The 14598-nt window shown below is 40.9% G+C and overlaps 2 protein-coding genes across 5 annotated transcripts in view; one reads left to right on the forward strand and one right to left on the reverse strand.

The window, feature by feature from the left end:
- Positions 1–14598, forward strand: part of Zswim7 (zinc finger SWIM-type containing 7) — a 32165-nt gene that overhangs the window by 6912 nt on the left and 10655 nt on the right. Inside the window, exons 4-5 of one of the 3 annotated variants that reach the window (XM_027924103.2) lie at positions 6309–6413; positions 7758–8190. In XM_027924103.2, the coding sequence (XP_027779904.1) occupies positions 6309–6413; positions 7758–7874 (222 nt within the window). In that variant the 3' untranslated portion in view covers positions 7875–8190. The other 2 variants (XM_027924104.2, XM_071603074.1) reach the window with 2 other exon arrangements.
- Positions 7206–14598, reverse strand: part of Adora2b (adenosine A2b receptor) — a 29849-nt gene continuing 22456 nt past the window's right edge. The window contains exons 2-3 of one of the 2 annotated variants that reach the window (XM_071603073.1): positions 9939–10520; positions 7206–7311 (exon numbers count right to left, since the gene is read on the reverse strand). In XM_071603073.1, the coding sequence (XP_071459174.1) occupies positions 7308–7311; positions 9939–10520 (586 nt within the window). In that variant the 3' untranslated portion in view covers positions 7206–7307. Of the gene's footprint in view, positions 7312–9117; positions 10521–14598 lie in introns of those variants that run through there. The other variant, XM_071603072.1, reaches the window with a different exon arrangement.

Genomic DNA, 14598 nt, shown 5'->3' on the forward strand with positions numbered 1-14598 from the left:
TTATTGTACAGTAGATTTCCTGAACTTATTCCTCCTGCCTAACTGAAATCTTGTGCCCTTGAACCACCATCTCCTCCGACCTTCAATCTCTTAGTAACCATTCTTCTCCTTTTTGAGTTTTGAGTTTGACTGTTTTTGATTTCACATATAAATGAGATCATGACTGAGTATTCCATCTTTTTGTGTCTGCCTTGTTTCATTTAATATACTATCTCCAAGCATTTTAGTAGTTAAAAGAAATATTTCCAAGAAATATTTTCAGTACCAGCAATAATGTAGAAAGGCTTTCTGTCAGGTCTGATAGAGTATAGTCAACTTTTGCTTTCTTTTCTTTCTTTTAAATATTTTTTTATTTATAGATGGACACAGTGTCTTTATTTATTTTTATGTGGTGCTGAAGATCAAACCCAGTGCCTCACACTTGCAAGGCGGATGCTCTACCATTGAGCTACAGCCCCAGCCCAACTTTTGCTTTCTTACTGTTGATGATAGAGGCACATCCTCCCCATAAATTTATAGATATTTACATCTTGTTCATAGTCTTGCTTATAGGCAAAAGCCAAAATGTATTTGGAGGTTCTTCCACATGATCAGAATGATTTATCAAAAATGATCTTTCAAATTGTTGTCAATAAATATTTATTAAGGGTCAAACTGCTGAATACAGTTTACTTGGACCTTAGTTTTGCTCTCTTCAAGCTTATGATAGGGATAGATAGATTTGTGAAGTAGCAGCCTCTTATCAGACTCTGAATTACTTTCATGTGTTATTGATTATTCCCACCACAAGACTGCAAAGTATATTTCTGTAGGAAACTTAAATGAAGAAAAGTAAAGTAACATGCTGGGGTTGTGGCTCAGTGGCAGAGTGCTTCCCTAGCATGTGTGAGGCACTGGGTTCGATTCTCAGTACCGCATATAAATAAATAAAAAATAAAGATCCATCAACAACTAAATTCTTTTTAAAAAAGTAAAGTAATAGTTGTATCTGGTTACCTCACATTGCCTGTTCTATAATCTGAGACTAGAATAAAGACTATATAAACGGCAGACAAAAGTGTTACTCCTCCTGGCTATATGAAACAAAGGTAAAAGCAGCTGGGGTTGGGCGAAGGGACTCTTTCTTTTTTTTTTCCTGGTACTGGGGATTGAACTGGGGGGCACTCAACCACTGAGCCACATCCCCATCCCTATTTTGTATTTTATTTAGAGACAGGGTCTCACTTGAGTTGCTTAGGGTCTTGCCATTGCTGAAGCTGGCTCAGAACCCAAGATCCTCCTGTCTCAGGTATGCACCACTGTACCCAGCTTAGGGAAAGGACTCTTAAGAAATAAAAATATTGGCAGTGGTTCAGAGTTTTGTGTCTGGATTCAAAGCCATCAGCTCTTATTTGTTTTCCAGGCTTTGCTGAAGACCAGGACATGAGAATAGAATTTTTTCATTGTTTAAATTCTGTTTTGTTTGTTTTTTTTTTTTTTTTTTACAAATAACTTCTCGGAGCTGAGACCAGTTAGTTAACTCTCATTGAGAGACCACATCAATTAATTCTTAGGAAGTGAATGACTTCAGCAAAGCCTGCCTAGAGAAATAGGTGCCTTTGCTCAGTGAATTCACTTGCCATTCTACCTTATAGCATAACTTCCTTGACATGGCAGAGTCATACAGTGTTTCCTCATTAAGGAGAATAGAGTAGTGTTGGATGCTATAGATAAAACTATTGAATAGTATTTTCCTACTCAAAAGAGACTGCCTAGTAGGAAATTCTGACATGGTGAACTTACAGATGTATACTCAGTCACTAAATTTATTATTTATACATGAATAGGTATTTCTGTAATCTTTTCTGATATTTTATGTTTGTTTTGTTTGTTGTTTCAGGGGGAGGGTACTGGGGATTGAACTCAGGGGCACTCAACTCAACCACTGAGCCACATCCCCAGCCCTATTTTGTATTTTATTTAGAGTCAGGATCTCCCTGAATTCTTAGCACCTTGCTTTTGCTGAGGCTGGCTTTGAACTCACAATCCTCCTGCCTCAGCCTCTCAAGCCGCAGGGATTACAGGTTTGTGCCACAGCACCCAGCTTTATATTTGGGTTTTTTTTTTTTAAATATATATGTATATTTTTTTAGTTGTAGTTGGACACAATACCTTTATTTATTTATTTTTATGTGGTGCTGAGGATTGAACCCAGCGCCTCGCACGTGCTAGGCGAGTGCTCTACCAGTGAGCCATAACCCCAGCCCCTATATTTGGTTTTTATATGACTTAGATACCTGAAACTAGAGCGGCCCTTCACATTTTCCCCATGTCTTTTAGTTTTGGAATTTTGGTCTCAGTTCCATTATCAACATAACATTTAGCCTGGGCAAGCAGATGTCTGGCTGACCTCTTGTTCTGTGATCTGATCATTAATTAAAATGTTAAAGTTGTTTAAAATATTTTAATTATAGTTGATGTCTTGTTCCTCCAGGATTCAGTGTGACTTGTTTAGTTTTTGTAATTCACATCCTATATTAGCTTTGTTAGTCATAAAAAAACGCTAACTTTCTAGAATTGTGACTATCAGCCTGGAATTTGAATTAAATGAGTCAGAAGAAATCTTTATAACCCTTCAGGTTAACCTTAATGGTTGTATTACATAGTACTATAGTAAGAATTTGGTTTAAGTTGGGGGGGGGGGTTGTAAAAAGATAAAAGCTGAATCGGACACTGCCTTGTCTTTCCACAAGAGAACTTTTATTCCATATGTCAACCCTAATATTATTACTGTCCACCAGATGTAATGTGTACTTATTCTAAAAGTCACCATTTTGTTGCTATCACCTGACCTGCTTTTTAGAAACTTTGGCTCAGTTTGAGAAGGGGTGGCGAAATTATGCAGTAACAATGACCTCCAAATCTGAAAGGCTTTAAAGAAACAAAGTTTTACATATCCTTCATGCTATACATCCATCAGGAGTCAACTGCAGCTCTGCTCCCAGGCACCTTCATTTAGGAATCCCAGTTAGTAAACCCACCCCTATGTATATAGCCTGTTGTGCTATAATTTTTAACATTTCTTCCTGGCTGTTCATACTTAGCTGGATAAGAAGCAAGTCATATAGCCAGTCTGTATTCAATAGAACAGGAATGTATAATCCTTTTTCCAGAGAGAAATAATACAGCTTACTGCTGCAAAGTATCATAAGAGGCTTGTAGTGGGCATAAAATAAAGCTGTACCCATGAATGTGTAACCATCTATGTGGGTCACCTCTTTAGAACCTAACTGAAGTCCTCCAAGCAAAGTTCCTACAAGTCCAATCTGAGTGTCCTCTTCTTTGTATGTCCGTTTTTAAAAAAATCACACCAAACTATGAGTGGAAGAACTAGGAGCAATTCCTGTAAGAGGAGTTCATTTTTCATTGAAGGGTGAAGAAATTAAATTTTCCCTAAGGTCGATTTCCAGTTCTAAACAATTCTAACTCAGATTTCTGCCTGATTATTGGGTTCATTAGTTGTCCACTGCTATGTACGGTACATACTGCCTCAAGCAGTTAAACATTTTACTTTGAATCTTAGCCAGCCTGTGAGAGGAGCGGGCAAGGGAACATCTGCAGAATTTATCCCCATCTTTAAGTCACCGGGCATTATTTTAACATAGTTCAGGAAGTATTCTAATAGATAGGGGCCCTGCAATACGAAGGAAACACTGAATCATTCAAATTGATGCAGAATTCCAGAGGCTTATTCCTGAGTAAGTTTATTTCTAGAGAGAAAAGACACAGGAGATAACTAAAGGAAGAATTCTAAAGTTTTATTTTTTGGTAGTAATTTGGAAACCCAAGAATCATTCATGTCTCTGTTGGATGTTCGTTTTCTTTAGGATGAAGGAGGAAATAATCTGCTTTAATTTTCCTTCTTCAGTTAAGCCTTCCAGATGCACTAGGTAAATTTCTCTGTTCATACTTAGTGATGTAGGTGATAGGTATGTTCATATAGGAAATTTATGTAGTGCTGAGGATTGAACCCAGTGCCTCATATATGCTAGGTGAGCACTCTATCACTGAGCCCCAGCCCAAGATGTGTGGGTTTTTTTTTTTTTTTTTAAAGAGAGAATTTTTTTAATATTTATTTTTTTAGTTTTTGGCGGACACAATATCTTTGTTTGTATGTGGTGCTGAGGATCGAACCCAGGCTGCACGCATGCCAGGCGAGCGTGCTACCACTTGAGCCACATCCCCAGCCCCCAAGATGTGGTTTTAATAACAAATTTAAACCAAGGCTAAAATCTTTAATTGGTACAGCAGGCATCTTACCCAATCATTGGCCATTCCTGGAAATCTAGGAACCCCCAAGGAATTCTGCTGATTTTGTCAAAAAACTTTACCAAGATGGCTGTGTCGGCCAGGTGAGGTGGCACACACCTGTAATCCCAGCTGCTCAGGAGGCTCAGGCAGGAGAATTGGAAGTTTGAGGGCAACTTGGGCAACTTAGTGACAGCCTACCTCAAAATCAAATTTTAAAAAAGGGCTGGAGATGTATATGTCAGTGGTAGAGCCCCCATAGGTACAATCCCCAGTACTCCCACCCCCACCCCAAAAAAGATGGCTGTATCATGTGAACCAGTGAAAGAAGCACACATTTGAATCTGCTATTTCTCCTACGGTTAAAGCCTTATCTGTTGCTTAATTCTCTGTGGGGTAGAAAAGATCCTTGGATGGGAAATTATATGACAGTATAGTTAAAAAAAAAAAAAAAACCTGTTATCCCAGTGGTTCGGGAGGTAGGATGTAGGAGGATCATAAATTCAAAGGCAGCCTCAATAACTTGGTGAGACCTTATCTCAAAATTTAAAAAAAAAAAAGGGATGGGGAAGTGGCTCAATTGTTGAGTACCCCTGAGTTCAATCCCTGGTACCAAAGAATTTTTTTTTTTTTAAGTTCTGTGATTTTTCATTTAGATTAGTGTCTTCAAGCCTCTTCAAGCCTAAATATAATCCAAAGGCCCTCTGAGAAATAATCTTCTAGTTTGGAAATTAACTTAAGGAATGAAACTGTTAGTCAGCCTCCCACCACTGTAACAAATATCTGAGATAAATCAACTTGAAAAGAGGAAAAGTTTATTTTATTTCAGTTTCAGAGGTTTCAATCCATGATTGTTTGGTCCTGTTGCTTTGGGCCTGTGACAGCAAATTATATACATGGCAAGAATATGTGGTGGATGAAGCCTGTTAACCTCATAGTACTCAGAAAGCAGAGAAAAGAAGGGTATAGGGTCCCAATATCCCCTTCAAGGGCACAGTCCCAGTGACCCAACTTACTCAAACTAGGCCCATTTCCTAAAGGTTTTGCCACCTTCCAGTAGTGCCACAGACCAGCAACCAAGCCTGTAATACCTTTGGAGCACATTGAAGATCCAAACTACAGTAAACTAACAAAAAGGTTTTGACTATTTGGTGGAAAAGAGACCTCCAACAGATTTGTCCAGTCAGGAATGAGGCTATAGCTCAGGGGTAGAGCACCTGCTTAGCCCTGTTTCAATCCCCAATACAGGGCATGGGAGGGGATATAACACTAAATTTGTCCAATCACACCACTAACAGATCAGATTGTCCCTTTACCTGTCCTTTGTGTTCTTTTGACTGCCACCAAAGCTTTCTGTTCTTAGACTGAGCCTCTTAACAACCCCACATATATCTACATCCTCCTTCCATCCTGCTAAAAGAGTGGGCAGATCTGGGCTTGCCTCTTTTCCGGAGACCTCCATCCTGAGCAGCTGAGTCATCCCTTTTGCAGGATTCTTTATATTCTCTCCACCCTCAAATATTTTTCAAAAGCCCATTTCTACTTTCTTCTGAGACCTATCTTGCTTCCTGCCCAACCACTCACTCTGTACCTGTTTTCACTCTTTTCAGGTATGTGGTGGAAGCTTCAGAAACTTAACATACATGCTGTGAAATACCAAATGTTAAGAAACCCCACAATAAAATATAAATGAGAGATTTCCCCTTCACACCTTGATAGTCAGCACATGGAGTAGGCCCTATGAATCACTAAGTATAGGAACAAATGGTTTGTGTGGATGGTTGAACTAGCCTGAAACTCTTCAGTTCCACTCACTGTCCTAAAGGGTGAGCACTGAGAGGTAAGGAGCAGTTTGCATGCTCCAGGAAAAGAAGTTGAGTTTCCCCTTCTATGTAAAATAGTACTGCATTTCTTTCCAGTGCAGTTTGCAGAGACTTTGAATCATTAAATGGTTAAAGGGAAAGAGATGACACCCAGAAGCACACCTTCTGAGAGCTGATGTATCTATCCTTTTTTCCTAGGTACTAGGAAGTTCTGGCAAAACATACACATGTTTGGCTTCTTGTCATTACTGTTCGTGTCCTGCATTTGCCTTCTCAGTGCTGCGGAAGAGTGAAAGCCTACTGGTAAGGATGGGGAAGGCTCTTGCCACCGCAGTTAGGTTAGGAGATAAATTGCTAGCCCTTATTTAATGGTTTAAAAGTTGCACAAAATGGGAATTTATTTTTTTCCTTCAGTACTGGAGATTGAACCCAGAGGTGCTTACCACTGAACTCCACTCCCAGCCCTTTTTGAGATAGGGTCTTGCTAAGTTGCTCAGAATGACCATGAATTTGCAATCATACTACCTTAGTCTCACAAGTAGCTGGGATTACCAGTATGTGCCAACAGGCCCAGCCACAAAGTGGCAGTTTTACTGTATTAAAATAAATAATTTATTTCCTTGACTTCAGTGATTTTATTTATTTATTTATTTGTTTGTTTGTTTATTTATTTATTTTTAGGCTTAGCCTACCAAAATGTCCTTTATAGAACTACATTGGTTTCTTGCTTTTTTATTTGAAAGGTCACAGCTTTGGGGAGGATAGAAAGGCAGTCCTGGAAGTTGGGACTGGGAACATAGATGGTCCAATAAAATTTGAAGCTAATTGTATGTTGGCAACTTGTATAACCCCAACTCCAGCCATGAGGTGTGGCTTCTTCCTACCTGTAAGATAGACTGGTGCTACACTCAACCTTCACACGGGGTAGGAATGCCTTTGTCCGTCCCTCTCAATCTTTACTGATTTCCTCAGAGTCCAGAGCATTAAGCAAGAGCAGGACATATTCACACACTCCTTATCGCCTCTTGGGAGAAGGTCACTATTTCTCAGTCTTGGCAAAGAAGATAATGGAGTCTACTGCATTCTTCCCTTCATTTTACTCTGTTAACTTCTTAAACATCTTGGGAACTGGATGCCAAGTTGGATGTCCCATTGTGCAAGAGGCCGCATTCATAGCTCATGTGCTATAAGTATATATCACCTATAAAATAACAGGATTGAATGAGGACCTCTTCAAGATCTGAAGCTGTGTTCTGTGACATAGGTCCAACTGCATCATCTCCCCAGAGTAGCAGACAGGCTGGGATATGCCAGAGTTCTGCCACAACTCCTCCCTGACCCTCAGCCCTGACCCTCAAGTACATAACAGTGGTTAAGTGAATAGACTATAGGTTCTGAGCATATGGTTAAAATGAAGTTAATACCTGTCCTCATGGGTAGCTGTCAGATAAGTGAGATAATCTGAGAAACACTGAACAACATAGTACCTCAAGGAATGTTAGCCATTGCCTTCCTTTCTAAAAGGAAGGAAGAACCTAACTGAAAGCACAGCAAACTTCCTTTTCCTTTCATATAATGGTAGGAGAAGTAGACTAGACAATCACAGCCCTGCTTGTTCCTAATATGTCTTTATGTTTTGTGTTCCAGTGTAAGCATCTCTTGGCAGTTTATCTTAGTCAGGTTATGAGGACCTGTCAGCAGTTAAGTGTCTCTGACAAACAACTGACAGACATGTTATTGATAGAGAAGAAACAAGAAGCTTAAAAAAGTACAGATGGAATGTCATTGTCTTTCAAAATAGAAGTCCTATGGAGAAATGCATTCAACCTGTCATGGTTCTCAAGGAAAAGAGATGAAATGGATCTTCCAGAGACTTGTGTTACTCTCCCTTTTCATCCTGGATTGCAGGACGAACTCTGGGAGCTATGGGCTAGGGAGAGTGTGAATATGGTTTGGAGCCTATGACATCTTCCCATGAAAAACCTGAATCAGCCTCTGAGCCACTTGGGCAAAAAATGTCCCTGGAAGGAATTAAGCATTGTAACCTGAAATAAAGTCCAATACCATGCTGTGTCCACAATTAGTTTGCTTCTTAAGTGACTGAATTAGTAGTAATTCTTTAAAGGCTAGGGTGGCTGGTCAAACTGAGTTCGAGCAAGTTTAGATGAACAGGTATGGGTTCTTTTCTTGGGGTCCAGAAAATTACTCAGCAATAATAAAAGATCAGAGCAGAGAGATGGCCAAACAAACAACAGTAAGTCTGAAAGGACTCTCACCTTCTGATATATGTGGCTCTGGTGCCAGAGCAGCCTAAGTGGACTGTATTGCTAGTGATGCAGCCTCTATAACAAGGCCAGAGCTGGATTTATTCTGCTTGTATAGCAGGACCTTATAACTGGACAGACAAAAGGACAGACTTCAAATCATGTCCTGGAAGGAAGCTGTAGATACCAGTAGGGATTTTGAGTCTGAAGAATAAATTTTAAAAGGGTGGGGGTGGATAGGAGACCCAGATGGACCCCAAGAGAGAACAAGGAGCAACAGTAGGATAAGGATGAAAACGAGACAGGCTTCAGCCCAGCACAAGAACTTCTTAATAAGTAAAGCAAATAAATACATAATAAAGTAACAGCTAGAAGAAGATCGGAGAGGGACAAGGATGGCTGGTCTCTGCAGGGGTTCATAAACCTGCAGTATTATTGTGGAAAGGGAAGCAATGGATAAGCAGATAAAAGAGATGATTTTCTAGCCTAGGACACCCCCTTATCCCTGGGACCCCTAAACAAGGTATTAGTGAATGAATGCTGAGGAAAGCCCAGGGCCATACTAGTTGCAGTGCTGTTGTGGTTGACAGAGTCTCATTATGTTGCAGTGTAGAAAAATAAAAAATCTACCAAGACTTGCTACTTCAGAAACATACAAAGAGTATTAGCCTGTCCTTACAAAGCAGCCTTCAGATCGTAGACAATGGCTGTACCTGTGAGCAAGGTAATGCAGCATTCTAAACTAATTTTTTAAATAAAAGTTTATTTCACTGAATATACATACACAAATACATGATTTTGCTTAGGAAAATTCTCACACTCTTTTGAGTTCCAGCAGTTTTGCCAAACTTGAACTTAGGAGAGAAATAAAATTCAGTACCTAGCTCTAAAAGGGGGAATCCAGTAGAGGAGGGAACCCTGTTTGTCCAGTTTCTTCCTCTAGAGTACAGTTGTATATGGAGTAGAATGGAACCTAAAATTGTTACTTGATGATAATTCTGCTTAAGAATTTAGGAGACTATCATCCCCAGATTAATACAGCAGTTTCTTGATTAAAGAATTACATTTTTAGTATTCTTGGTAGCCTTTCTGGGAACAAGTTTACATTAGAACAACCAACTTTTTATTCTTCCATTGCCTTTAAGTTAAAAAATATTTGCATTAAAATAGTTCACAGTATTCACAGTAAAAGATTTCAGTCATTTTCTTCCATGAATCAGGCAGACTCAAAAATAAAAGTCTTTTAGAATCCATTCAAGCCATCAGCATCATCCACACAATAAGAGCAGCTGAAAAATCATAAATACATTTGTTGACACTTAGAGTCTACTAACAGCATGTACATATTAGCTAGATATGTGGTAACTCCAGACAAGTGTTCAGAAGAGAGCCCAGATGCTTGTGAGGTGTAGCTGTCTTTCACAGGATCAGTCCATCGTATCCTATCCTTTGGAGGCTTTGGCCTCCAAGAGGCCAGAGCCTGGGTCATAGGCCCACACTGAGTGCAGGTTGTGGCCCAGCCTGCCCATTCCCACTCTTGCCATCCGCCTGGCAGAGAACATACCTGGAGATGATTTTGTGAAAAGTATAGCGGAAGTCTCGGTTCCGATAGGCATAGACCATGGGATTGACCACTGAATTGGCATGTGACAGGAGAATGGCCATGTTCATTGCCCACTTGGGCTTGTCCTTAGCCTGGGCTGGCTGAAAAAGAGTGAAACAGTTGATGACATGTACTGGTAGCCAACACAGAGCAAAGATCCCCACAATCATAGCCAGGGACTTGGCGGCATGGATCTCCCGCTGGAGGGTAGTCCTGGAGTGGTCCATCGGCTCCATGCGCTGCAGCTGCCTGCAGGCCACCATGAAGATCTTGATGTAGATCACCAGCATGATGAGCAGTGGGGGCAGGACACATCCAAAGAAGTTGAAGTACACCATGTAGCTCATGGGGACCACATTCTCAAAGAGACACTTCACAAGGCAGCAGCTCTCATTCATGGTTCCATCCCAGGACTCCGTGCAGTTGGTGGCACTGTCTTTACTGTTCCACCCCAGGAATGGAGTCAATCCAATGCCAAAGGCAAGGACCCAGAGCACTGCGATGACTCCTCTTGCTCGGGTCCCAGTGACCAAACTCTTATACCTGTTCAAAAAACATCATCTGTTATGGTCAATTTACAGTACTCTGCAACCAAAGCCCGAGAGCCTACCTCTGCTTTTATTCCATGGCCCTTCTGCCCTAAAAGCCTGTCAGGTTCACCCACCAGAGCACCATGGCCAGTACTTACAATACTAGAGAGATAAGCAAGTATAAGTAGAGCTTGTTAGTAAGATTTTCATTCTTGAACTAGTAACTCATTTCTATTAAGTGACAAAGGACCATGACAAGAGGCATAGATAGGGGCTGGGGATGTGGCTCAAGCGGTAGCGCGCTCGCCTGGCATGTGTGCGGCCCGGGTTTGATCCTCAGCACCACATACAAACAAAGATGTTGTGTCCGCCAAATACTAAAAAATAAATATTAAAATTCTCCCTCTCCCTCTCTCTTTAAAAAAAAAAAAAAGGCATAGATACCTTTAAGGGGTAACTGTAATGACTTCAGTACCAATCTTTAGTCTAAGTCTTCTGTAAGGTGCTGCTCTAGGTAGTTGAGATAACACCAATGAAAAGAACACACAAATCCCATCTCTGCTAAAGGTGAAGAGACCTACATCCTAGCAGGGGAAATAATGAACAAATAGTATGGAGATGCATGTGGTATAAAAAATGAAGAAGCACAAAGAGGAAAGTTAGGACTGGCAGGGACAGAAGTTTTCAAGAGATTGGTCAAAGGAGGCTTCATTGATGAGGTGACACTTAAACACAGGCATAAGGAAATGAACACTGGAGGGGCTGGGGATGTGGCTCAAGCGGTAGCGCGCTCGCCTGGCATGTGTGCAGCCCGGGTTTGATCCTCAGCACCACAATACGAAACAAAGATGTTGTGTCCGCCGATAACTAAAAAATAAATTAAAAAAAAAAGAAATGAACACTGGAGCCCCTGGTACCAGGTGACACTGCTTGTGGCTCTAAGCAATAATCTTTCTCCTACAAATAATACAGGTTATTTGCTTCAGACGATGGGCAGGAACATTTCCGAGTATCTCTACAAATTGCTGGCAAAGAAACGTTCCAGCAATATCCTCTCTGTAGAGCACTGCTAGCAGTGGATTTGATAAAAATTTGGAAATACTAGTAACTGGCCCATAATACCTATGTAATGTATAAATTGTACTCAATGTAATGCATTAACTAAATGAAATAAATTTTTCTGTAACCTCTTGGGAGGGAGGAAACTGGAAACTAACTTGATTCATGGTATCTTAAGACTTGTCTATGAGAAATATCAACTTACTTTGCCTGCAGGGCAAAGCTCTCTCAGCAAGGCCTGCAGAGCCCTCCAGGCCTTCGGACCACCTCTACAGTGCCTGCCTTCCCTGACTGATGGTTCCTTTCTGAATCGTGCTGTCCTCAACAACAGCCAAAAGAGCTATTCGTCTTTCAGTGATCACTTCTTTTCCTAATCACTTCTTTGGTAAAAGGTGGCTACTTGACTCTGGTCCCAGACACACACTTATAATAGAGCCTGCTTATCTGTTACATATATTTTGCCTCAATCAGAATGTCAGTCTCCTAAGGACTGGGACCATGTCCCTTTGTACTGGGATTCCCAGACCTAACACAGTGCCTGATACACAGGAGTTCCTTAATAAAATGGTCATTTTATACTCATTCGTTGTCTGAAAGATTCTGCTTACTAGTAATACTTCTTACTGGGGTCTTGGCCTCATACTGTGTGTGTTTATTACTAGGAATCGAACCTGAGCCACATCCCCAGCCCTTTCTATTTTTGAGACAGGGTCTCACTAAGTTGCTGAGGCTGGCCTCGAACTTGTGATCCTGTTGCCTCGGCCTCCCCAGTTACTAATCTCTATTTATAGTAAAGGCCCTCATTTGTGGACCTATACTATAAATGACCTGCCGGGCTCAGTTGCTCACTGAATTTTTCTTGGCCAGTAAATCTATTTCCAAGCCTTTCTGCTTCTTTCATTATTCAGGAATGTAAAGCCTTCCTTTAAAAAAATCTTATTCCTGGGGACTGGGATTGTGGCTCAGCAGTAGAGCACTCACCTAGCGCGGGCAGGACCCAGGTTCGATCCTCAGCACCACATAAAAATAAATAAATAAAGGCATTATGTCCAATGACAACTAAAAAAAAAAAAAATTAGATAAAATTAAAAATCTTATTCCTTGCCATTGCCTCACCAAAGATGTGAATAACACAACTAGTCCCTGTAGGATAACAGAGAAACTTAAAGGCCAAGCACTTAGAATCACAGGATCCAGGACCATGAGGCAGCCTACTCCCCAGCCCTGCCCTTTGCAAGACTCAGCTATAATGAGTTGAGCACAGCTGATTACAGGTCAACCCTGGCAGATGGATTCTATTTGGGATATACAAATTATGGCACTTCCATTCTCTTATTGATTAGTCTAGGGTGGACAGTGAGACAGTTTGGACCAATGAGACATAAAAGTCTGCTAGGGGACCTCCAGGAAAGCTTTTATTTCCTAATAAAAGGAGAAAGACACATAAAAGAAGCTCTACCTGCATGCCTCTCTCTTTCTGCTTCTGATATCCTTGTAGGGGGTATGATGCCCAGAGCTACAGCATCCACCTTGTGATCATGAGTCACAAGCCTGAAGACAAAGTAGAAGGAAGGAAAGAACCCAGCTCCTTGAGGGCATCTTTGAATAACTAGACCAACCCCAGAAACGTCATAGATCCACATTCTTGTTTTTTTTTTTTTTAATATTTTTTTTAGTTGTAGTTGGACTCACTGTGTGGTGCTGAGGATCGAACCCAGGGCCTCACATGTGCTAGGCGAGCGCTCTACTGCTGAGCCACAACCTCAGCCCCACATTCTTGTTTTAAGAGATAATATCTTGATTGCTTGTACCACTGTTAGGTATTCAGTTATCTGCAGCCCAAAGCATACTAACTGGAGAGACTTTTTTTTTTTTTTTTAAATCTTTTCTAGTCCAACCTTTTTTTTTTTTAGGTGTAGATGGACACAATACCTTTATTTATTTATTTTTCTTTGGTGCTGAGGATCGAACTCAATGCCTCCCAGGTGCTAGGCAAGTGCTCTACCGCTGAGCCACAACCCCAGCCCTAGTCCAACCTTTTTTATTTCACAAACAAAGTCTTTGAATATATTAAGCCAGTATGAAACAAAGACCAGAAGCTAAGCCCATACTCCCAGGCCTGTGTTCTTGACACTACATCATGCTGCCTCTTATTTTTATATTCAAGTTATATTAGATACAAGGTAGCCAATACAAAGAGTGCTCATGGCGTAGCTTCCCAATAAAATCCAACAGGAATTCACCCACATCTGAACTCAAAACTGTTGGATCCTGCACATGTGAAGAATTATTTTTATGCCAAATTGTCTTGGATAAGGAAAGAAAAGATTCCATCAGGTGAAGAGTTAGCCACAGCTTTCTCAATGAAACCCCATGGCTACCTCTCTTCCCTGATGGTTCATTATTTTACTCATAGAATTCCTCCTTGCTACCAAACAACTTTCGAGGCACTGGAAACCTAATCTCTGACCTCCTGAAACACAGACTCAGGAAAGAAACAGGAAGTAAAAAAGTAAGCATACAAATATGTCAGTCATGAATTGAGATGGGTTTGGCCACACCCAAATGAATAGGATGCAATGATAGAAAAGAAGCAAGGAGACCTTATTATATAGGTTGCCTGGAAAGGCTGCTGTTAAATCCAAAAGCAAATAGATGACAAGGACTGAAAATTCTGAAAAGTAGAAAATTCCAGGCAGGATAGCACATACTAAGGCTTTCAGACAAGAATGTTCCCCCAAGGCCAAGCGTGAGGCTGAGGCAGGAGGACCTTGAGTTCAAAGCCAGCCTCAGCAAAAGCAAGGCGTTAAGCAACTCAGTGAGACCCTGTCTCTAAATAAAACACAAAATAGGGCTGGGGGAAGAGGCTTAAGTTCCCTCAAGAAGCAAAAAGAAAATGTGAATGAGCCTAAGATGGGACAGGGACCAGTTCATAGGCCACAGGGAGCCACTGCAGGCTTTAAGCAAAGGAATGGCACCAGCATATACTGTATCAAGCTCATCTGGTCACAGGATGGAGTTTGGATTTTAGG

This window comes from Marmota flaviventris, chromosome 17, assembly GCF_047511675.1.
Source record: "Marmota flaviventris isolate mMarFla1 chromosome 17, mMarFla1.hap1, whole genome shotgun sequence".
Taxonomy (NCBI): Eukaryota; Metazoa; Chordata; class Mammalia; order Rodentia; family Sciuridae; genus Marmota; species Marmota flaviventris.